This window comes from Esox lucius, chromosome 21 (genome assembly GCF_011004845.1).
Source record: "Esox lucius isolate fEsoLuc1 chromosome 21, fEsoLuc1.pri, whole genome shotgun sequence".
NCBI classification, from domain to species: Eukaryota; Metazoa; Chordata; class Actinopteri; order Esociformes; family Esocidae; genus Esox; species Esox lucius.
In genome coordinates, this window is record NC_047589.1 from 27,870,424 (window position 1) to 27,895,295 (window position 24,872).

At 45.7% G+C, this 24,872-nt stretch overlaps 1 protein-coding gene across 2 annotated transcripts in view; it reads right to left on the reverse strand.

Moving 5' to 3' along the window:
- Window positions 1–24,872, reverse strand: part of ctnnd2a (catenin (cadherin-associated protein), delta 2a) — a 234,032-nt gene that overhangs the window by 179,863 nt on the left and 29,297 nt on the right. The window contains exon 2 of one of the 2 annotated variants that reach the window (XM_020042000.2): window positions 16,269–16,408. The exons of the other annotated variant lie outside the window; for it this stretch is intronic. Coding sequence (XP_019897559.2) covers window positions 16,269–16,403 — 135 coding nt within the window. The 5' untranslated portion in view covers window positions 16,404–16,408. The remainder of the gene's footprint in view (window positions 1–16,268; window positions 16,409–24,872) is intronic. 2 annotated transcript variants of the gene reach the window in all.

Genomic DNA, 24,872 nt, shown 5'->3' on the forward strand with positions numbered 1-24,872 from the left:
TTATTAAATCGTACATATATAATTTGTACATACCTTATCTAGTTTCATACATAACTTTTTAGAAAGTCTTTTTGCTTTCATTGTGTATATAAATCTTATTTATTTGTTTGTTTTCTAAGTGGCATTTTAATTTTTTTTGATTTGCATGCAATGATCATGCTCCTCAGTTCCCCTTTCACATTGGCACACACTTAGCTAACATTCAAATTTGAATAAGGGCATCACGTCCTACAACACAGATTAATGGAGGGACTAGGACTGACAGAAGACAAAGCCCTGGACCAGGAGAGCTTAAACGTGATGCAGAGTTTAGTTCCAGCCAAGCGCCGTACCTTTCAGTGACACCACCTGTGAACTGTACTAAACTAATGGACATGGCCCCAGAAGCCCATCCACTATGATTTATCGCTTAGCAATGATATTAAATTACATTTATCAAACTAGGTTTGTTTGTTTTGCTCTCCGCTGTCCGCCCGCTACTGATGATGAATATAAGTGAGAAGTAATAATGGGTGCATTTGGTAGAGAAGATTGCCACGGCAACAAGAAATTACCTCAGCAACAATGACAACAACAACAGCGACATAAGCAATCTCATTAGTGCCGGCCCGATGAGCATCTCAAACTGGCACAATGCACCATGGGTAAAAAGACAGATGACAAATCCACGGCCCAAGAAACCTATTTACACAGAATGGACAATTAAGAGCATAGAAAGACAGAGAGAAAAAGACGGAGACAGGGGAGAGACCGGGATCCAGAGGGGGGGGGGGGGGCAGTCTGAGACAGAGAGAGGTCCTACGAGAGACAGACAGAGGGAGTCAAAGAGGTTCTGGCTCGGTAGTGGTGGTGCGCTGGGGAACCCGTAAACATGACCACTACTACACAGACAGATGCACCTGGCGCCTGGCTTTATTGGTATTTCAGAGCAGGTGAAATAATACAGGTGTGCGTGGAACTGTCCATGAGCGGCTCCTTGTATCTAGGTTTTGTAGCGTGCCGCTGTGCGATCCACAACAAAACCGCAGCCGGCGCCGGCTCCAACAGCCTGGACCGCCAACACGGCTAACGCAGGGACGTTCTCGGGAAAACTCCCTCTTGTCGAGCCCCCTAATCGTCCTGTCCATCCTGGAGCAATCTTGTGTTTGTCTCTTTGACCAGTAGAAAACCGAGGGGAAACTGGAGTTTTTGTTTCTCGGGGGTCCATGGTAAGTCTCTCTGACAGGGCTGCGTGTGGCAGCGCACAAACCGAGACGCTATCAACGTGTCGTTAGACGGCACACTGAGCGAGGAGCGATGTGAGGGGGAAAACTGCCCGTGCATGTCTAAATAAATCCAGCAATGATCTTATTTGGGGAGTCAAAATGCATCTGTGAAATCCAATCCATTAAGACAATCAGATGTTGAGAAGACAGTTGAGGGGGAGAGAGAAAACACATCTGTCTCTGTCTCGGTGAACATACCCCAGTGTCTGGCCCCAATACAACAGCCTCTCTGCCTAACATGCATCTCTGTGGGGCATGGTGGAGGCAGGGGGAGACGGTGGGGGTGGGGGGGGGGCTCCTGTTCTCTCTACAGGAACATCCCCTTGGCGTCTGGCCAGAGTGCTTAGCTTCAGCTGTAAACAAAGAGCTCCCAATGACACGTTCAATTAATCAATGTCTCCACATGGCAGGCCAGAAGTGTATTTTATAGACCAGATCACAGCACATCACCACACCCATCATAACTATTAACAGAACCACCACACCCGTGAGAAACATGAACAGAACCATACGCACCTATCAGAACCATGAATAGAACCACAAATATAATCAGAACCATGAGCAAACAGAACCATACATACCATCAGAACCATGAATAGAACCACAAACATTATCAGATCAATGAACAAACAGAACCATACACACTTATCAGAACCATGAATAGAACCACAAACAAAATCAGAACCATGAACAGAACCATATACACTTATCAGAACCATGAATAGAACCACAAACATAATCAGAACCATGAACAGAACCATATACACTTATCAGAACCATGAACAGAACCATACACACCATCAGAACAATAAACACTAATGCCAGGAAGATTTGGCCAAAAATATCAGCTAGATTCACCTAACAGAAACCTACGTGAATGCTGAAATTCTGAAAGTAGTATATTTATTATCTAAAATACTGAATGTTTGGATTAGAGTACTGACACACCAGCAAATTGTAGGAATTAACGAGAACGTAACAAAACACCAGTAGCCAACTAACAAGGTCTAGTACACATTTAAATGTGTCACTTGCAGATGTTCTTTTCCAGACCCACTTTCATCATCTCGATAAAGGCGTGACACAATCTATATCCAGGCTGGTTGAGTTAAGAGCAAACATCACACTACGCAAAAAGAGACTGTAAGTCCAAATAACCAAAATAGCCTACAGCCTACCAGAGCCTGGCTCTTGCATCTGTCTCGATAAATGAACAGACATTGTTTCAAACATGGGAAATCATGGCACTCACGAGATAGCCTACCCATCCACTTTGCAATGTCACAGTGGTGAAGTACAATCAATATAGGCCTACATAGCCTACTATGAATATAGGCCTGCATAGCCTACATATGAATATAGGCCTATGCTTAAAACATTTAAAACGACATTTAAAAAACAACGTTTATAGGAAAGCACAGGGCACTGCCGGCTTTCTATTTCACAACTGTCCTTCTCACATTTATTCAGCAGTAACGTGAAAACTGTAGGGAGAATCACGTCTGTCGTTACGTCACTGACTATTTTAGTCAAATCCTTCTGTATTCTGTTTGATGTAGGCTTAGTCACAGTTTTCCTCAGGCTACCTAAGTTCGGAGGAAGCCTCCCTATCTGAATTACCCTTCACCAAGTTTTCCTTGGAAGTAAAACTTGTCAAATTCTTTGGCGCGCTATTTAGTGTCCATTTAATCGGGTTGCTATTGCGATCAGCAAGCGTTTGATGTCTTAGTTCTCGGGGTGCACTCCAAAGCACGCTCTGCCCTCATAACAACGCCCTGCACTCATAACAACACCCCGCACTCATAACAACGCCCCGCACTCATAACAACGCCCCGCACTCATAACAACGCCCTGCACTCATAACAACACCCTGCACTCATAACAACACCCTGCACTCATAACAACACCCTGCACTCATAACAACACCCTGCACTCATAACAACGCCTGCACTTATAATGCCCTGCACTCATAACAACACCCTGCACTCATAACAACACCCTGCACTCATAACAACGCCTGCACTTATAATGCCCTGCACTCATAACAACACCCCGCACTCATAACAACACCCTGCACTCATAACAACGCCTGCACTTATAATGCCCTGCACTCATAACAACGCCCTGCACTCATAACAACACCCCGCACTCACAACAACGCCCTGCACTCATAACAACACCCTGCACTCATAACAACGCCTGCACTTATAATGCCCTGCACTCATAACAACACCCTGCACTCATAACAACGCCTGCACTTATAATGCCCTGCACTCATAACAACGCCCTGCACTCATAACAACACCCCGCACTCATAACAACGCCCCGCACTCATAACAACGCCCTGCACTCATAACAACACCCTGCACTCATAACAACACCCTGCACTCATAACAACACCCTGCACTCATAACAACACCCTGCACTCATAACAACGCCTGCACTTATAATGCCCTGCACTCATAACAACACCCTGCACTCATAACAACATCCTGCACTCATAACAACGCCTGCACTTATAATGCCCTGCACTCATAACAACACCCCGCACTCATAACAACACCCTGCACTCATAACAACGCCTGCACTTATAATGCCCTGCACTCATAACAACGCCCTGCACTCATAACAACACCCCGCACTCATAACAACGCCCTGCACTCATAACAACACCCTGCACTCATAACAACGCCTGCACTTATAATGCCCTGCACTCATAACAACACCCTGCACTCATAACAACGCCTGCACTTATAATGCCCCGCACTCATAACAACGCCCCGCACTCATAACAACGCCCCGCACTCATAACAACGCCCTGCACTCATAACAACACCCTGCACTCATAACAACGCCTGCACTTATAATGCCCTGCACTCATAACAACACCCTGCACTCATAACAACGCCTGCACTTATAATGCCCCGCACTCATAACAACGCCCCGCACTCATAACAACGCCCCGCACTCATAACAATGCCCTGCACTCATAACAACGCCCTCCTCTCCGAGTACAACTTGATTTAAGTACATTTTGTGAAGTGCTGAGCCTGAGAAATTGAGCAGAGACACCTGAACCCGATATGGTCTGACTCTCCCACTCTCCCACAATACCAACACTTTATGTTCCAAGAGCTCATGGAACAGCGGCTCTTCATTCTGCCAGCTCTGGTCTCTTGGCAGTCCCACCTCGGCGGTAGAGCAGCTCGCTCTTAACCCAGATCCTCTGTGTCTTGGCACCAGTCGTGGAACTAGCTTCTCCATTAAACCAAGGCAGTCCTGGAAGAACCCTGCCAATTTCTACAGATAACATCTATAAACCTACATTGTAAACAAGATCTAAAAAAGCTCTATGACGAAGAAATCATCAGATACTGAAGTTGCAGCATTAGGCATAGCCAAACATAGTGCTTACAAAAGCTATATTTTGGGCCGCATCAGACCATAGAATCTCCTCCCACTTGGTCATAGTTTCCCACTTGCCTTCTACCAAACTCTTTTGCCACTCTCCCATGACGACCAGTTTTGTGAGGCACCAGGGCCATTGTTGCAGTGGGCAAAGTGTCTCCCAGCTCAGCCTTTGAAGACTGAAACACCATAAGATTTGCCACTGGCCTCTTGGTGGCCTCCCTGACGAGTGCCCTTCTTGACCAGATAATCCGTTTTTGAGGACGGCCTGTTCAAGCCAGATTCACAGGTAGATTCACAGGCAGATTCACAGGTAGATTCACACGCAGATTCACAGGCAGATTCACAGGCAGATTCACAGGTAGATTCACAGGCAGATTCACAGGTAGATTCACAGGCAGATTCACAGGTAGATTCACAGGTAGATTCACATGCAGATTCACAGGTAGATGCACAGGTAGATTCACAGGCAGATTCACAGGTAGATGCACAGGTAGATTCACAGGCAGATTCACAGGCAGATTCACAGGCAGATTCACAGGCTGATTCACAGGTAGATTCACAGCGATATTCACAGGCAGATTCACAGGTAGATTCACAGGCAGATTCACAGGCAGATTCACAGGCAGATTCACAGGTAGATTCACAGGTAGATTCAAAGGCAGATTCCCAGGTAGATTCACAGGTAGACCAAATTCTCTCCATGTCTTTTTAATGGACTTTACTTTGCCATGTGGGATATTTAATGTCATGGAAATGTTCTTATATCCTAATGTAGACCTCCCAGAGACAGGTGTATTTCATCTGAAATCAAGTGAAACACCTTAATAGCACACAAGTAGAATCCATTCAACTAATTATAATTCTTCTAAAGACAGTTGGTTGCACCACAGATCACTCAGATGTCAGAACAAAGGGGGTGACCACGTATGCAATCAGTCATTTTCTGTTTTACATTTGATATGAATTCGGAACTATTTCTCTTTGACATTATGGGACTTGTTTGTAGTGATAAGTGGCAAAAAAGTTAAGTCTATTTTGATTTCATGTTGTAACACAACAAAATCTGGAAAAGTCCAAGGGGGAGGATCATTTGAAGAGTCACTGTGTTTCTGAGCACGTTAGCTACCAGAATTCAAAATGGTAAAAGTCACAGTATGTGTATTAGCATTTAGAATATGTTGTAGGCTATTAGCACAGTGCTACAGTCTGATGATTAGCATTCTGGCTGGGTGTACTTAACTGCATGCGGAGGCAGTGTTAGTGATTAGCAGGTACAGACCTTTTTCTGATGCAGGGGCAGGAAAGGGCTCAGTCTGTCTGTCACCTGTTTGACTGCCTGTCTGTCTGACTTTGTGACTGTCTGTCTGCCTTTCTGACTGTCTGAATGTCTGTCTGTCTGCCTTTCTGACTGTGTGTCTGACTGCCTGTCGGTCTGCCTTTCTGACTGTCTGTCTGACTGCCTGTCTGTCTGCCTTCCTGACTGCCTGCTGACTCACTGTCTGTCTGACTGCCTGTGTGACTGTTAGTGCTACTGAAACGACCAGAGATAACACAAAAGAGAGAGAGAACAAGAGATGAGAAAAGGAAAGAGGACAGGAAATGGGATGAGGAGAAAAGGAGAATGGACAAGAAACGGAATGAGAGGAGAAAAGGAGAGGACAGCAGATGGGATGAGAAGAGAAAAGGAGAGGACAGCAGATGTAATGAGAGGAGAAAAGGAGAACGGACAGGTAATGGGATGAGAGCAGAAAAGGAGGGAGGACAGGAAATCGGACGAGAGGAGAAAGGGAAAGAGGACAGGTGGTTAGATGAGCAGAGAAAGGATGGAGGAAGGGGGAAATGCAACACTACTGTGGTTTGCTCTTTGGGGTTTAAGGCCGGGTGTATTGGAAAAGCACTTTGTGACAACCGCTGATGTATAAAAGGCTTTATAAATACATTTGATTGATTGATTGATTGATTATGGGAAACTGCATGGCCATTTAAATGGAAGTCTTCGTTTGTTACACACTTCATTGCATTTGTTCAAGCAAACTGAAAAAAAGATCAGAGTTGCACAAAACAAAATCATGAGTGATTAATCTGTAAAGGTTTGAACAAACCCGCTACATGCGCACATGTTGGTCCTCAGCAGATTCAATCAAGACCCCCAGGCAAAAATACCAAAACCAAACGGGATCCAACTAAATTCATTAAGGGATGTGTCAAAACACACATGAAACATACATTTACATTTTAATAGCTAATTTGATCTGGAGATAAAGACTGTTCTCAGCAGAGTCAAACAAAATCATCTGTTTCTACACTCAGAGGATTAATCCACAGATAAAAGGGTTCACTTGTTTTTTGTAAGTTATCTTTGAATGATCTCTCCATGTTCATCGTTCAATGAACGCCAGTGGACCTCGGATTTGTTGCCCTGGTATCAGGGGATCCTGAGACCAGTCGTACTAAACCCATGGGGATCCTGGGACCAGTTGTACTAAACCCATTGGGTTCCTGGGACCGGTCGTACTAAACCCATGGGGTTCCTGGGACCGGTCGTACTAAACCCATGGGGTTCCTGGGACCGGTCATATTAAACCCATGGGGTTCCTGGGACCGGTCGTACTAAACACATGGGGTTCCTGGGACCGGTCATATTAAACCCATGGGGTTCCTGGGACCGGTCGTACTAAACACATGGGGTTCCTGGGACCGGTCATACTAAACCCATGGGGTCCCTAGGTCCGGTCGTACTAAACCCATGGGGTTCTTGGGACCAGTCCTGAGAAGATGTGGGTGTTTCTGCGACTGAGGAGACCTCGGGGAGGTGTCCAGATCCACATGGAGATTAAATTAGCATCTGTGGGCGTGGCAAGGAGTAAGGGTAGCCTCATGGGCAATATGGAAGACTTAGACACGACCTGAGTGATGCATCACGAGCCCAGGGAAAGAAGAGTACAAGCTACTGGTCAAACACAGACACATATACAGCTCCGGAAAAAATGAAGAGACCACTGCACCTTTTTCTTTCCTTTCCAAAAAAGTTGAAAAGGAAGGTTTTGAGTGAGGAACAGAAGGGTTGTAATTAAGAGACCACTGCAAACTGAACGCTCCTGTTCCCCACTCAAAACTTTCCCAAAAAGTTCTCTTAATTTTTCCCGGAGCTGTAGACACAGACACACACACACACACACACACATATTTGGCGAACAGACATTTTCGTACACAACGTACACTGTTTTTTATACCAGCAGACACTTTGGGAGCAACAGTTTAATGCTTGTTTAGTTTGTCAGTTGCCCCTTTAAGGATCACAGGGGTTCAACACAGCAGGTTAGGGTTAGGTACAGTATGCCTGGGGTCACCAGATCCCTTCATCATCTCTCACCCTCTTCTCTCTCTCTGTCTCTCTTTCAAATCCCTCTGTCGCTCCCTCTCTCTCCCTCTCTCTCCCTCTCTCTCCCTCTCTCTCCCTCTCTCTCCCTCTCTCTCCCTCTCTCTCCCTCTCTCCAGGAGGTGGGACTGTATTATGTCTGGGGTTGCGTCTGTGGTTGACGTGGTAACCAGAATGTTTTTGTCATAGGGTACGGATGTTCTGAAGGTCTTTGTGATTAAAACGCCACATAACCACTCCTGACACTCCATTACCCAGCGTGCCCGGGGTGATGCAGCATTGTACATATTGATTTCACGCCTCATTACACTTCCTGTCTAACACTGTCATTGTTTTTCCTGGTCCTACACCGTACCCCAGTGTTCCGTGTGGTCCAGAATGACCAGGTGTAATTCTGGGAGGGGATATCGGACACATAACAAATGAACAACATTAATATTGGCCAAGTTGTTAAAACTTGTGAAAGAACCAAACTTCTTCTTCAGCCGTAGTCTGGCTTTGGAGCAGTTAGGTAGCAGTACACATGCTCTGATAATGTTTGTCCTTAGGGATATTCTTATGAAGGTCATAGTGGTTTTAATAATGGTTGGATACAACAAAATCAATAATAGTATGAAATATTACATCTAAAACCATCTATCAACTGAAAAGTAATATTTCAGGCAGAAGCGTGTTGAGTCTCCTGGTGGCAGGATGATCTAACCCTACGCTGACAGTATCTCTACATCCAGCCCACAGAAACAGTACGAAGAATATCAACTGACAAAACCACTAAAACATGTCTGGACATAAACTGGAAAAAAGAGAACACCTGGTTGTTTAAGGGTGTCAGCACAACCCCCAGGCCTTTGAGTAGATGGTCAGAGGCCCTTAGGAGATGTTAGTGGAGAGAACACATCCCCAATCCCGAACACATCCTTAATCCTGAACACATCCCCAATCCCGAACACATCCTTAATCCTGAACACATCCCCAATCCCGAACACATCCCCAATCCCGAACACATCCTTATTCCTGAACACATCCCCAATGCCGAACACATCCTAAAATCCTGAACACATCCTTAATCCTGAACACATCCTTAATCCTGAACACATCCCCAATCCTGAACACATCCCCAATCCCGAACACATCCCCAATCCCGAACACATCCCCAATCCCGAACACATCCCCAATCCTGAACACATCCCCAATCCTGACAACATTACCAATCCTGAACACATCCCCATTCCTGACCACATTCCCAATCCTGGGTGAATTGTCCCGCTGCGCTGTGCACCATTGCTCAGGGACTGGTTGAAAGGGTAGACAATACATCCCACAGCTCTACTGGTTTGTACTTCACTAAGCCTGAGACAGACGCACTAATCGGATATGTAGAGAAAGCGAGTTTGTGTTTGTCCCCCCCGCTGTGATTATTTACTGGCAGAGTTTAGGGATTTCCCCCAACCAGCAGACAACTGGGTTACACTGTATCCAGGAGTCAACTGGGAGACATTGACACACACAGACACACAAAGACACCGGCGGGTGTTAGCAATGTTTTAAATATCTGGCTCCAAGCCAAGTAATCAGACATTAACACAGAGATGGAATGCTGAGGGTCAGAACACAGTGTAAGAGAAGACCAAGACAGGGAGGATAGAGACAGAGAGGACAGGGACATAGAGGACAGAGACACTGAGGACAGAGACAGAGAGGACAGAGACATGGAGGACAGAGACAGAGCGGACAGAGACATGGAGGACAGAGACATGGAGGACAGAGACATAGAGGACAGAGACAGAGAGGACAGAGACAGACATCAACTTCTAAAGACAAAGGCAACTGATCCTCACTCTCAAAGTCTGGTTGTAGTGAACAAATGAAGACTTATGCTTCATTTAATGAGTTTTATACCTGGTTGGTTCTGTCAGAGTAGCATGTGGTAACAGAAAGGTGATGGATAATGTCCAAATCCAAAGTTTGCCAGACATTTTTAGGTCGTCTATCATGCAGAGAGAAAGAGATATAGAGCCACATTGTGACTTTATATTTAGCCTTTTTCATTCACACTCATCACTTATGACTGCCAAGACATTGGAAGTGAGTAAGCAAACTTGTTTGCAGACAGAGTGACAGGTAGCTAGCAGGGAGAGAGAGACAGAGAGACACAGAGAGAGACCCAGAGACACACAGAGAGACCCAGAGACACACAAAGAGACCCAGAGAGACCCAGAGAGACCCAGAGAGAGACCCAGAGACACACCGAGAGACCCAGAGAGAGAGACAGAAATAGACACAGAGAGACACAGAGACACACAGAGAGACCCAGAGACACACAAAGAGTCCCAGAGAGACCCAGAGAGACCCAGAGAGAGACCCAGAGACACACAGAGAGACCCAGAGAGAGAGACAGAAATAGACACAGAGAGACAGAGACACAGACGGAGACAGGGAGGTTTCATCCGACTCCAGATCTGACTGCTGTTGTGACAGGGACATTTTAATTTCTTTCCTCCTGTTCTGACCCTGAGAAGGAATTAATTTAACCAGATTGCAAATCAAGCCTGTCACGACTGACATTACACAGACAGAACATCGATGGAGGAAGAGACAGGAGAGAGAGAGAGACAGGGGAGAGAGAGAGACAGGGGAGAGAGAGGAAGAGGGATGGAGGGAGAGAGAGGAAGAGGGATGGAGGGAGAGAGAGGAAGAGGGATGGAGGGAGAGAGAGGAAGAGGGATGGAGGGAGAGAGAGGAAGAGGGATGGAGGGAGAGAGAGGAAGAGGGATGGAGGGAGAGAGAGGAAGAAACAGGGTCATTGGGAAGGCGGAGCCAATGAAAATAAACAGAAATCAATAACCTGCAGCACTGAATCCAAGCGGCAATGGCTTCTGCTGATTATAAGGACCAGTGATCTGCTGTACCACTGAGGTGAAGACACATTAAGGTCCACGGATGCAGACATACCAGCCCGATTTCAACGCACAGACAAGAAGCCAACTCACTGTTCCCATAGAAAATGCAGAGTTGAGGATCCCAGAAATTAATCTGTGTGCCTCAAAAAACCCACATTACCAGGTGAGTCCAGCCCATAGAATATAAAGCAATCTAAAAGTTGGCAGGGAGCCCTTTCTAAATGAAATCCATTATAATCCATTATTCCATCCCCACATGTGCTTTCATAGGCCACATACTCTGTCGATCGCAAACTGTGAATAAATAACCCCAGATGCATAAATGTGATACATACATTAAAAATCCAGATCCATAAAGGTGATACGTAAATAAAAAATCCAGATGCAAAAAGGTGATACGTAAACATAAACCGTGATGCATAAAGGTGATACGTAAACATAAACCATGATGCATAAAGGTGATACGTAAACATAAACCGTGATGCATAAAGGTGATACGTAAACATAAACCGTGATACATAAAGGTGACACGTAAACATAAACCGTGATGCATAAAGGTGATACATAAACATAAACCATGATGCTTAAAGGTGATATGTAAACATAAACCATGATGCATTAAGGTGATACGTAAACATAAACCATGATGCATTAAGGTGATACGTAAACATAAACCATGATGCATAAAGGTGATACGTAAACATAAACCATGATGCATAAAGGTGATACATACAATAAAAACCCAGGCAGAGCAGCACCAGCATAATCAATATTAGACAATTTGTCCAGGTGGGGAAAAACTATAGTATCTCCCAAATGTAACCCTTACCTTGACATTAATACTGTAAATGTAACACTGACATTAATACTGTAAATGTAACACTGACATTAATACTGAAAATGTACACACTGACATTAATACTGTAAATGTAACACTGACATTAATACTGTAAATGTAACACTGACATTAATACTGAAAATGTAACCCTGACATTAATACTGTAAATGTAACACTGACATTAATACTGAAAATTTACACACTGACATTAATACTGTAAATGTAACCCTGACATTATTACTGTAAATGTAACACTGACATTAATACTGTAAATGTGCATACTGACTAAGCTTTTCCCCAAACCTAGACCTTTTTGAGTTTAGGGTTTATGTTATTTGGGTTATGTTTGGTGTTATGATTAGTGTTTTGTTTACGGAGTGAGAAACTGGATTTCTGGTTTTCTGCTCCCCACAAGGATAGAAAAAGAAACATGTGTGCCTTCAAAAACGCATCTCAGTGACTATAATAATGCCTGAAATATACCCATTCTGGATATGTATATACATTGGCAAGGTGCATGTAATCTAAGAAGAAATAGCCTGAAATATGTGAATAGCCCATTTCTTAACCCAAATATTTACGTTCAATTAGACATCACAGTATGTCTGGTTTGACCTCGGCAAGGTGACAATCCCAAACAATTACTGATTGGAGCGAACAAAGACTGCAAAGTCACATGACTTAATCCTCTACAGTAATTAATATTGAGTTCTTGATGACTTGACGGTCATTTATTTCAACAGTATTTGTCTATAATATGCAGTGAGGAAACGCGGAGAGATTAGTCACTTGCCACTGTGAACGACATTCAAAGGAAGAAAGGAAAGAAATCAACGTATTGTGCATCATTAAAGATAAATGTTTATTTGCTGTGGTAGAGTCTTACCTCAGCGTAGACAGAAACAGGAATGTGCAGGTGTGGTCACTGTGGGTTTAATTAGGGCAATGCCCAGCAACGTATGCATGGACCAGAGAAACTGTTGGATAAAACTGTCTGCTTCTGACAGCTTTGTGAAGGCACAGTGCAAACACACAGGAACCTCTGGCTCCCACACGAAGAGTTACTCAAAATATCTCTCTGTCAGGCCTTGTGTGGCTTTATTATAACATATTACGTTAAAGGTAAATGGGTATTCACACTAAGCTTTATAACAGCAGGTAGTAAGCAGCAGCTCCCAGAGAAGGAAAGGTAGAGAGTCATTATTCACGGAAAGAGCTTTCCTGTGGAGCACAGTTGGGTGGAGCTGAGACAGGAGAGAGACAGGGACAGATACAGGTGGAGAGAGACAGGGAGAGATACATTGAGAGATACAGGTGGAGAGAGACACAGGGAAGAGGAGAAAGATAGGTAGGGAGAGACAGAGATAATGGGGAGAAAGACAGAGAGAGAGACAGAGACGGGGGGGAGCCAGGAAGAGAGGGACAGAGATGAAGGGGGAGAAAGACAGGAAGAGAGAGAGCGATAAGGCCGGAGAAAGACAGAGAGAGAGAGACAAAGACAGAGGGGGAAGACAGGAAGAGAGAGACAGAGATAAAGGGGGAGAAAGACAGGAAGAGAGATACAGAGAGTGGGAGCAGAGTGTTCCACTGACTATAATGATGTAATAGCAGACTCAGGCTGTATAATTGGTTGCCTGAGTCAGAATGCAGAACACCCAGCTGGAGAAAGGGTGATATGTGCCGGTGGGCCAGAGACACAGGGAACCAACAGTCAGTCCCCTCCTTGCTAACGCAAAACAGCCAGGTGTGTCTGACACCTCCCCGGAATGATCACCATGGATTTGGCCAGCTAGGTTGCCCAGACACTACCACAGACACACACCTAGAGAAAGAGAGAGAGACTGGGAGGACAAGGTGAGAAAGGGAGAAGACATTCATGGGTTGATCATCTACACATATTCTCTCTCCCCTCTCTTGTCTCATCTCCCCTCTCTCTCTCCCTCTCCCCTCCCCCTGTTTTCATGTTTGAAGATGGACATGATCGATCCATGTTAAAGATATTTGATAAGAGACAAGCAAAGCACTGCACACAAACACACACTGACACACACACACCTACACACATACCACACAACATTACAGAATACTGAAAGATCAAGCAGGCATTTACATGCCATCCATATTCAGGAGTGTGTGTGTTTGTGTGTTATTCATGAGTAGTGCAACGGCATACTCAGACACACACACACACACACACACTACACAGACATTCCACACAAACCTTCTGACAGCCTGCGTATCATATATACACAATTTGTTGGCGTGAGATCCGATAGCATCCCATCTGCATGAGGATAAATATGTACGCAGCATCTAATACATCTGTGTGGGAGAAAATATGGGCAACGTCTGGCAATGCACCTCACAGCCACTTAGCAACACCTTGTGATTATTTTAATAATAAGTGAGTAGCCAATATTACATCTGAGTGGCCGAAAAATGTTTATTTTTCCCTGGATGTTTATTTGACTGGTTGCCTTCAGTCACATGGGAAGGTCACTCAGATGTAATATTGAGTGGGAAATGCAACCAGCCATGTTTCACCCAGAGCTGTCTTCAGAGAGGGTGGTCCCCGTTTTTCCTCTTGTAATCCTCTTCCATCTGCACACGTGCATCCTTGGAGAAGCTTTGCTAGTGAGTAATGATGTATATATTATGGAACATTAAAGTCAGTAACGATTCATGTCCTGTGGATCCTGTAGGTGTGTAGGTAAACAGCACCCTCATCGGTACATAGTAGCTAGGCTGTTGTATTCAGTGATCTGTTTCAGTTTAATGTGACATTGGGAACGCCTTTTGTACATTTTGTCTTTTCATTTCACATGATGAATAATGCACATGTTGCTCAGGACAATCAAGTACACGGACTCAACTTTAGAGCCGTCATTCCAGCCTCGCAGTCTTCCTGTTTAGGTATCAGTCTATTGGAGCAGCTCAGGTAGGAGATATGGGATTACCAGACGGAAAGATTTCAATTTACACACTGACTTCCTATGTGTTTTCACCGTCTTCATGTGGACATTAGCAACAGGTTTAAAAAAACAAACATGTTTTGTCACAGGATAAATTTGTGGTTATCAAAATCCCAGGAAATAATATGAAAAGATTAGTGAAATGCTCTCGTAACACCACTCCTAATCAAAGGCATTGTCTCACGTGAGAAAAAGGATCTGAGGTGAATAAACATGCCATCAGACAAAACATTGTTCAATGCCCAGTACTACGCCTCCTTGTTCAATCAATGATTCTCAGAGTAATGTGTTTCCTGAAAGAACCTCTTCTGATCCTGGCGGCAGAGGAACTTTTGACTTTGAATGGATTGTGACTGGAGAGAGCTCCCAGAGAGCTGTACTGAGTACAACAGACAGACACACACACAGTGACACAAACACACACACAAAAACAGACACACACACACACAGACACACACACACAGACACACACACAGACACACACACACACAGACACAGACACACGCACACACACATGCACACAGACACATCGACACAGACACACGCACACGCACATGCACGCACGCGCACGCACGCGGACACACGCACGCGCACACACACTTCCATTTCCCAGGCCATTGATTTTAAGTGTGACTCCTCTACTAGCCTCCCACTCAGACAAGTGCATGTCAAATTAATCACACTCACTCTTTCCCATCTCCCTCTTCCACACTCACACTCTCTCTCTCTCTCTCAATTTCCCTGTCCCATTTTCTCACTCTCTCTCTCTCTCTCTGTCTTCCCCTCTCTCCGTCTCTCTCTCTCTCTCTCTCAGTAGATATTGATGCTGCTGTCTCAGTTGTCTGCATTCCAGAACATTCTGATATTCACTGATAACACGCAGTATAGATGTGGTAAAGAGGTCAATGAAACTCAACAAAAACGGAAACCTCATTCTCATCCAACCTGGACTGAATGTCTCCCCCCGCTACATATTAACCCCTCACATGTCAAACACGGGTCTGGACTGAATGTCTCCCCCCCGCTACATATTAACCCCTCACATGTCAAACACGGGTCTGGACTGAATGTCTCCCCCCCGCTACATATTAACCCCTCACATGTCAAACACGGATCTGGACTGAATGTCTCCCCCCCGCTACATATTAACCCCTCACATGTCAAACACGGGTCTGGACTGAATGTCTCCCCCGCTACATATTAACCCCTCACATGTCAAACACAGGTCTGGACTGAATGTCTCCCCCGCTACATATTAACCCCTCACATGTCAAACACGGGTCTGGACTGAATGTCCCCCCCGCTACATATTAACCCCTCACATGTCAAACACGGGTCTGGACTGAATGCACTGCACAGGACTATTGGAACCATCTGCCCTCCAAAATTTAGGTTTTGCAGCAAATCATTTACAGGTTTTTCCTTTTTATATGTGTGTCCTAGTGCCAGATACTGATATTGACAAACAGACACACACACACACACACACCAACAGCGGAGTACCTGTTCTTTGACAGAGGCCAGGATAGCGGAGGTGGTCTCGGTCCCATCCGATCCGTCTCCATTGGATGCAGGCAGACCCGGGCTCAGCAGGCTGGCGCCTTTCTCCTGCTCCGACGGCTGGTCCGGTACTGGCATGCCCGCTACACAGCCCGGATTAGACCAGTTAGAGAACAACAGCGGCCACAGCAACACAGCCTCCACCAATCAGAATTACACACTGACAACCATATCAGAGTCAAGGACGATAGCATTATGAAGCAACAACGCCAGCACTGTCTGGCCCTTGTAATGTCGGCATTATAAAGCAACTTCAAAGGGTTAGGGTTAACCCTAACCATAACCCTTCAAAGGGTGCAGTGCCTTCAATAAAGCCACATTTCATTGGGTTGAATGTAGTTCCTATTAATGAGTTGTGTGTTCCAGTCACCTAGCAATATTAAGACCAATGCGCTAGCCGCGAGTGGCTCTGCATAAGAGCATATGCTAAATGGCTGAAATGTAAATGCAAATGTTAATATGGGATTGAGTAAATAGCAGGCCTCTTCAAGGGAGTTTGGAGCGTGAAATCAAATCACTTCAGATTATCCTGGCCTCGGCACAAGAGTTTCGGGAGCTCCTGCGAGAGGCACACTTCAGAGCGTTAGCTGGCTGGAATAAGCTGCAGAGTGAGACGTCTCTCAGTCTACCTTGAGATACGGAGAGAGGGGGGACATCTCACTGTTGCGAATCGTGTGCCGTGTCTTTGAACAGCATCTCCCTCTTTATCGTCCCCAGGAGCTCTGAGAGTGCTTGAGCAGGCTGGCTCTGGGGCTGGGCCTTCTGGAAGGTACCACTGTTACTGTGAGGAGGTGTTTTAAGTGGAACCTGTGTGTGTGTGTGTGTGTGTTTGTGCGTGTGTGTGAGCCTACACATCCCTTTCTTTCTCTCTTTCTCCCTCCTTCCCCTTCTTTCTGTCCCCCTCTCTTTCTATCCCCACCTCCCTCGCTTTTTTCTTGTCCTTCAACGTGTTTAACCTTCAGCAGTGTGACTGGTTCCAACATGGCAGCCAAATCACCATGGCAGCCAAATCATATCACCGTGGGAACCGTGTCCAGGCAGTGTTAGCGTTTGAACAGACAGGGGTGGAGGGCAGATCCCTGCTGTGACTCTCCTCTGTCCTGTTACCCCGCCAGAAAGAGACACGCGCGCACACACACACACACACACATTGACACACACAGCTGTGCACATACAATACACACACACAGCAATCACAGCTACACACACAGATGTTTTGTGATGACGTCACCTGTGACCTGTGTTCCACACACACACACCCAGAAGCCTCTATGTGTCATTCCACATGCCAGAGGATGTTTTGTAGGTCTGTTAGCTGTAGGACTCTATCCGCGTCAGTCCTGAATCTACAGAATATACAGCTCCGGAAGAAATTAAGAGACCACTGCATCTTTTTCTTTCCTTTCCCAAAAAGTCGAAAAGGAAAGTTTTGAGTGAGGAACAGAAGGGTTAAAATTAAGAGACCACTGCAAATTGAACGCTTCTGTTCCTCACTCAAACCATTTGGAAAGGAAAGGAAAAGGGGCTGTGGTATCTTAGTTTTTTCCCGAGCTGTACATTGACAAAGTCTGAACGATCCGAGTGTCTGCCCCACATTTGGGATTGAGAAGGTCTAGAATTGAGATGGACAACCTGCATAACCCAGAGGAAAGATGGCTAAGAATATGGCACAGAAAACAAAGGAGATAGAGAGAGACAGGCGCTGATTACCTCAACACACCATTATTTGTCTTGTTAGGTGACACTGATTAGGGTCTGAGCACACACATACACACATACACACACACACACACACACAAACGGACACATACACATACACACACACACACATATACACACACACACACACACATGCACACACACACACACACACACACATGCACACACACACACACAAACACACACACACACACACATGCACACATACACACTCATGTTGACAGTGTGTGTGTGTGTGTCAGTGTCTAAATAGGGGTCCCTGCTATGCTCATTATAATGTAACGCGCTGCTTATCACTGCTTAGTAATTAGCTAACGATGAGACCGAGACCGTGACTGTTCCTCTAAGACAGAAAATCCCCACCGCAGTCAAAAAAACTGTCACGCACACTTTATTTCTCACTCACTCTCCCATAAACACACACAAACACACAAACACACACGCACGCGCGCACACACACACACACACACACGCGCACGCACACAATAAAAGTGAATTGAGAAAACAAGCCTAGAGGATCATAAGGGTTAACTGTGATGGTATTAAAAATGCTTCTGGTTTATCAAGTGTCGTTAAATGAATCAATAGGGGACTATCAAAGTAGAAGGAGAGAACAAGGAGGTATTGGGAAATGGGGAGTTAGAGGGAGAGCAATGGGAAAGAGCGGGTGAGAAAAACAGATACAAGAGGGAGAGACAGTGGGAGAGACAGAGAGAGAGACAGAGAGAGAGGGAGAGTGAGGCCTTATGGATCAGAGGGGAGTGATTCTGTTGTCATTAAAAAGGCAGGTCAATAAGAAAGCTCTCCTCTGCTTAGAGGACTTAATAGTGAACTATGAACAGAACACTCACAGTAAATGATAATGACATCGGCCATCAATTAACGGCAGCATCTCATTTCATCATCGTAGTAAAGCTTACAACTATAATATAATGAAGGCCGCTTTCAAAGCCAAAAGCTTTTTAAATGTTACAATGCATGACCTGCTTATGCATTTCAGCAGAGAAGTCCTACGGACTATCCATCCATCCATCTTCTTCCGCTTATCCGGGAACGGGTCGCGGGGGCAGCAGTCTAAGCAGAGATGCCCAGACTTCCCTCTCCCCAGACACTTCCTCCAGCTCTTCCGTGGGGACACCAAGGCTTTCCCAGGCCAGCCGGGAGACATAGTCCCTCCAGCGTGTCCTAGGTCTTCCCTGGGGTCTCCTCCCGGTGGGATGGGCCCGGAACACCTTCCCGGGAATGCGTTCAGGAGGCATCCAGAACCAATGCCCAAGCCACCTCAGCTGACCCCTCTCGATGTGAGGAGCTACTCTGAGCTCCTCCCGGGTGACCGAGCTTCTCACCCTATCTCTAAGGGATCGCCCAGCCACCCTGCGGAGAAAGCTCATTTCGGCCGCCTGTATCCGGGATCTTGTCCTTTCGGTCATGACCCAAAGCTCATGACCGTAGGTGAGAGTAGGAACGTAGATTGACCGGTAAATCAAGAGCTTCGCCTTGCGGCTCAGCTCTTTCTTCACCACGACAGACTGATACATCGACCGCATTACTGCAGAAGCTGCACCGATCCGTCTGTCAATCTCCCGTTCCATCCTTCCCTCACTCGTGAACAAGACCCCTAGATACTTAAACTCCTCCACTTGAGTCAGGCACTCTCCACCAACCTGAAGTGGGCAAGCCACCCTTTTCCGACTGAGGACCATGGCCTTGGATTTGGAGGTACTGATTTTCATCCCCACCGCTTCACACTCGGCTGCAAACTGTCCCAGTGCATGCTGAAGGTCCTGGTTTGAAGGGGCCAACATGACAACATCATCCGCAAAGAGCAGAGACGAAATTGTGTGGTCCCCAAACCTGAGTCAACAGCTGCCCACCTCTACTGTAAACAGCGTTGGTAGGGCACTGTTTCCCTCTCCTAAGGCGCCGGACGGTTTGCCAGAATCTCTTCGAGGCCAGCCGATAGTCCTTCTCCATGGCCTCACCAAACTCCTTCCAGGCCCGAGTTTTTGCCTCCACAACTTAGTCCTACGGACTAATTTATCTATATTGCCAAATATTTGTGGAATATTTTTTTTTACAAACGGAATTTAAAATGTTCGTACCCAAAGAAAAAGGGTGATTATCAAACATCAAGCAATCCCAGAAGAATCACAAACACACTGGTATGAGGTCACCACATGAATTGTTCTCGGCACTGTGTTTGTGCATGACTTTCAAATGTCTCCATTCGACCAGATCATATATGACTATAAAATGTCTCCTGTCAATCAGATCATGCATGACTTTCAAACGTCTCCAGTCAATCGGGACACTAATGACTTTCAAACGTCTCCAGCCAATCGGGTCATGCATGACTTTCAAATGTCTTTTTTCAAATGCATTTTGCCCAGCCCCCTCGCCATCACATTCAGCAGCATCATGTACACATCACATATCACCTGTAAATTATGCAAGTGAACGTGAGGTGGTTCAGTTCGGCAGAACTTGTCTACCAGTGGTGCCTTTAAGGTGATCAGGGTGTAGTGTACTTCAAATTTTTAGGGACCCACGGCTAAAAACAAACTCTTGACAACCTGTTGTCCAATGATTAATGGAAAGTGTTCATTTTGCTGATAATTACACCCCAAAACGTCGACATCAACTGGCTCATCCAGGGTTGCGAGATGCCAAACTCATTGGCAATATGCATTTACAAAAATGACCTTTGCCAAAAACCAGAGGTTGGACAGCATGTGTTATCTTTGTTTTCCATTCATAAAAATGATTTTAAAACTCAAGAAGATCTTATGAGATTATCTTCAGGAAATGATATCTGCTGAGCCAATCTGTTCTTTCTGCAAAACAAATCTCATCTGTCTCCAAAGATTCTCTCTCTGGGAAATGCAGTGCGTGCCAAATGAACAGAAACTACAAATGTCCCCCGTGCTGTCCTCTGCAGCTCTCTGGGAAATGCAGTGGGTGCCAAATGAACAGAAACTACAAATGTCCCCCGTGCTGTCCTCTGCAGCTCTCTGGGAAATGCAGTGTGTGCCAAATGAACAGAAACTACAAATGTCCCCCGCGCTGTCCTCTGCAGCTCTCTGGGAAATGCAGTGCGTGCCAAATGAACAGAAACTACAAATGTCCCCCGTGCTGTCCTCTGCAGCTCTCTGGGAAATGCAGTGTGTGCCAAATGAACAGAAACTACAAATGTCCCCCGCGCTGTCCTCTGCAGCTCTCTGGGAAATGCAGTGCGCTTGCCACACAGTGTGCTTAACACAGCCCTGATTCAGGAGACGTCAACACACAGAATGTACAAATGCATGTACAGTATGTAAGTCGTTTGGGATAAAACCAGTTTACTAAATTGCATAGATTGTATTGTAAGTTCAGGCAATCAGAAGAATCGCTGCAAAGTGCCTAGGCCCTTCAATGGCATCTAATTCAGGGCCCTTGATCTCCAGTGTGCGTGCGGGGGTCAGCCCAGAACATATACAGTAAGAGTCAGTCACGCAGTCATTCCAGAGCCACGCCCAACTAGAGGCAGCAAAGAGAATCCATGCATCTGAGTTTTGACACTGTTGATCCCAGCTGAAGGCGTCTTAATCATTGCAGACTGATCCAGAGTCAGAGCTGCACCCAAGGTAGATTTATCTTAATCACTACTGACAGCTGACTTGAGATCAGTGGTCTAAAGCCATGTTTCTCCCAAATTTCATAATTCATGGAGGGCTTTTTTTTTGCTTAACTCCTCGTGGCCAGCAGAGACCATGGTGTGATTAGGCATACGTTTCCTATAGAAACCTCTGAATGCTAATCCTGTCATAAATTAACATTACAAAAAGGTATTTTCTGCTGAGCGGAGTTCAACGCTTATGAGCCTGGGACACTGACTAAAGAGCAGCGCTGGAATGCATTATAGGCTGCCAGTCAGTCTCTGAATGCAGAGATGTAACCTATATGCTGTGGCGTGAATACACGCTCTCCCAGAATGGGGCCCTTGTGTGCAGACCAGCTGCCACCCCCTGATGAGGCACTCCTCATTAGGGACATAGGATAAAGGGCCCCAGAAGAGCAGATCTGAGCAGAGAAAAAGAGTAAGTGCGTGACACTGGACCTCGCAGCCCACGTCGCCGCTTTGCCCCAACAACTACATCATTAAAATAGGATAAGTGCTGAGGCAGGCTCCGATGTGAGCGACTGCACTCATACCTCCCAATCATCGCCATCACGGGAACACCCAGCAGGTTGTTTTTGTTTTTTTTATTGTTTTGCCGGTTAATAAATGTCCTCCATGGGCCCTAAACAACTAACTAATTTCCTGAGTTCTCCCGTTATGTTATGTAACACAAACACATCCCATCTCTACAGGGACAAGACGTAAAGACATCCCATCTCTACAAGGACAAGACACAAACACATCCCATCTCTACAGGGACAAGACGTAAAGACATCTCATCTCTACAAGGACAAGACACAAACACATCCCATCTCTACAGGGACAAGACGTAAAGACATCCCATCTCTACAAGGACAAGACACAAACACATCCCATCTCTACAGGGACAAGACGTAAAGACATCCCATCTCTACAGGGAAAAGACACAAACACATCCCATCTCTACAGGGACAAGACATAAAAACATCCCATCTCTACAAGGACAAGACACAAATCCATCCCATCTCTACAGGGACAAGACATAAACACATCCCCTCTCTACAGGGACAAGATACAAACACATCCATATTTTCAGGGAAAAAACTACCTGGCAGATGACTGGATTGTCAGCAGAGTTTAGGAGAAGAAACAGACCTCCACACAGATTCCCATGAGCAGACATTTGAAAGGTCTGAAGGCCTACAGTTTCAGTCAAAAGCTTGGACACAGTTAGCCATTCAGTGTGTACACTTGGTGTACACTACGCAGTTCATGCCCTGATTTGGCTGTTGCAAGCGTGCTTCTGAGATTGGTGATAAAATTCCCAAGACATCACCCCCCAGGGGCTCACGCCGGTCACCAATGCTCATTAGAAATGAGTGGGTCGTGGAGACGCCATCTGAGGCTTACCGACAGCATCGTTGTCGTCCCAGATGGGCGGATTCTTTCAAACGTGCCACAGTTCTCTTGAAGTGCCATACGTGCACAAACTATGACTCTTGTGACAGTTGATCAGCAACAGCGAAGAGTTCCCAAGGGAAGAGCCAAGTGAGATGATCATGTTGCACTGCACCACTCAATGTCCAGAGTCAGTTTCTTGACAACTGCTGGTTTACAGTATATTAATGCGTTTGTAGGCCTACTAGCAAAATGGCAAAATACTACAGATGACCTTCCCAATGTTATTAAATTCAACTGGTTGGATGTTTCAACTCTGTTCAACAAGCGCAAATGAATGTTGGCAGGTAGCTTAGTGGTCACTGTTGAGACAGTAAACAAACAGTGATTGGCTTGAAGTTGTTTAAAGTGAGAAGCTTATGATTTTGAACGCCACATAGTGTATTTCTAGCTTAAGGGCACCTCTCTACTTTTAGAGGAGCAGATCTCTACCTTGAGAGGAGCAGCTCTCTAAACTGCCATCGGTTTCTGTTGAGTCTTAGACTTCACTGTCAGCACTGGCACTGTTTTTGAAACCATCACCTGTATCAGGTTAAGTTGTTTGTGCTGATCAGATGACTTAGTGATGTGCACCAAATAATACCTCAGGAGATTCAGCTTGAGTCGGCAGATCTTCAGCAGGGAGTCCGAATGACACCGAAACTTCCTCCTTCCTCAGCGTTGCGATTGATTGCCACTTTGCCTGTGTGGATCTCTGTTCCAACGGCGGTAGGAGGTGGCTTTTAGAAAATTTGTGTTTTCCCTCCGTTTACCGTTTGTCTGGGGAAGCGAGGGCCTGAAATGTAATTTCGCTGTATGATAAGACGGGAAAAGCTGCAGCAAAAGCTTCTGGTACAGACAGTGAGAGAGAAGGGGGTTGGGGGGTGGGGGGGGTCAGGAAAGAGAGGAAGAAGACAGATGAATAGAGAGAGCGACAGAAAGGGACAGGGAGATAGAGAAACTCAATGTGTAGAGAATTACACCTGAAGAAAGTAGAACTGCTACTAACACAGTCCTCTATCAGAAGACCTCTTGTTCCCACAGTTAAAAGTTCTAGTTTCATTTTACTACAATAATCTCCTTTCTTCTGAAGTTAGCTTAGGAAAGGCAGCAAACAGCAGAGGACATCGTTTAACTCAAGGACTGAGTAAAAGGTGTCTTCATTCAGAAGTTAAGGTTGTCTTCATTCAGCAAATTAAACAAATACTGACAAAACAGCTTTTCCTGGCAAGCGTGAACTAATGCACATGCTGGTTGTGGACACTGCTCCTACACTCTTCTGTCTATGCAGAGGCCTGACACCCAGGCGGAAGGTTCCGGTGAGGCTTGAATTGTTGCCAGACACAGAAAACAGTTTTTTCTACAGCATCTGGGGAGAAGGATGATAGGTGAGGGAGTGAAGGGGGAGAATGAGGGGAAGAGGATGGGGGGGATTATGTGTGGGGGGGGGGCAGTCAGGCCTCGGGTCCTTTGGCCTGATAGTACAAAGTATCTCTGCGGTAAGGCAGCAGTCCACACACACACACACGTTTCTGTGGCCCGTGTCAGGTTGTCAGATACGGGAGCATGTTGCTTCCTGATCCATACACACACCTTGACCTCCAATCACACCATTCCAACTTCCCCTCATCCACACAAACACACACACACAATGTCCCAGCACAGGTGCAGTGATGCGTCTCCCTCTCTGAAGCCTCCTGACCTCTCTACTGACCAGCTCCGTACCCTGTTAACTGTCACACCCGCCCCCACCG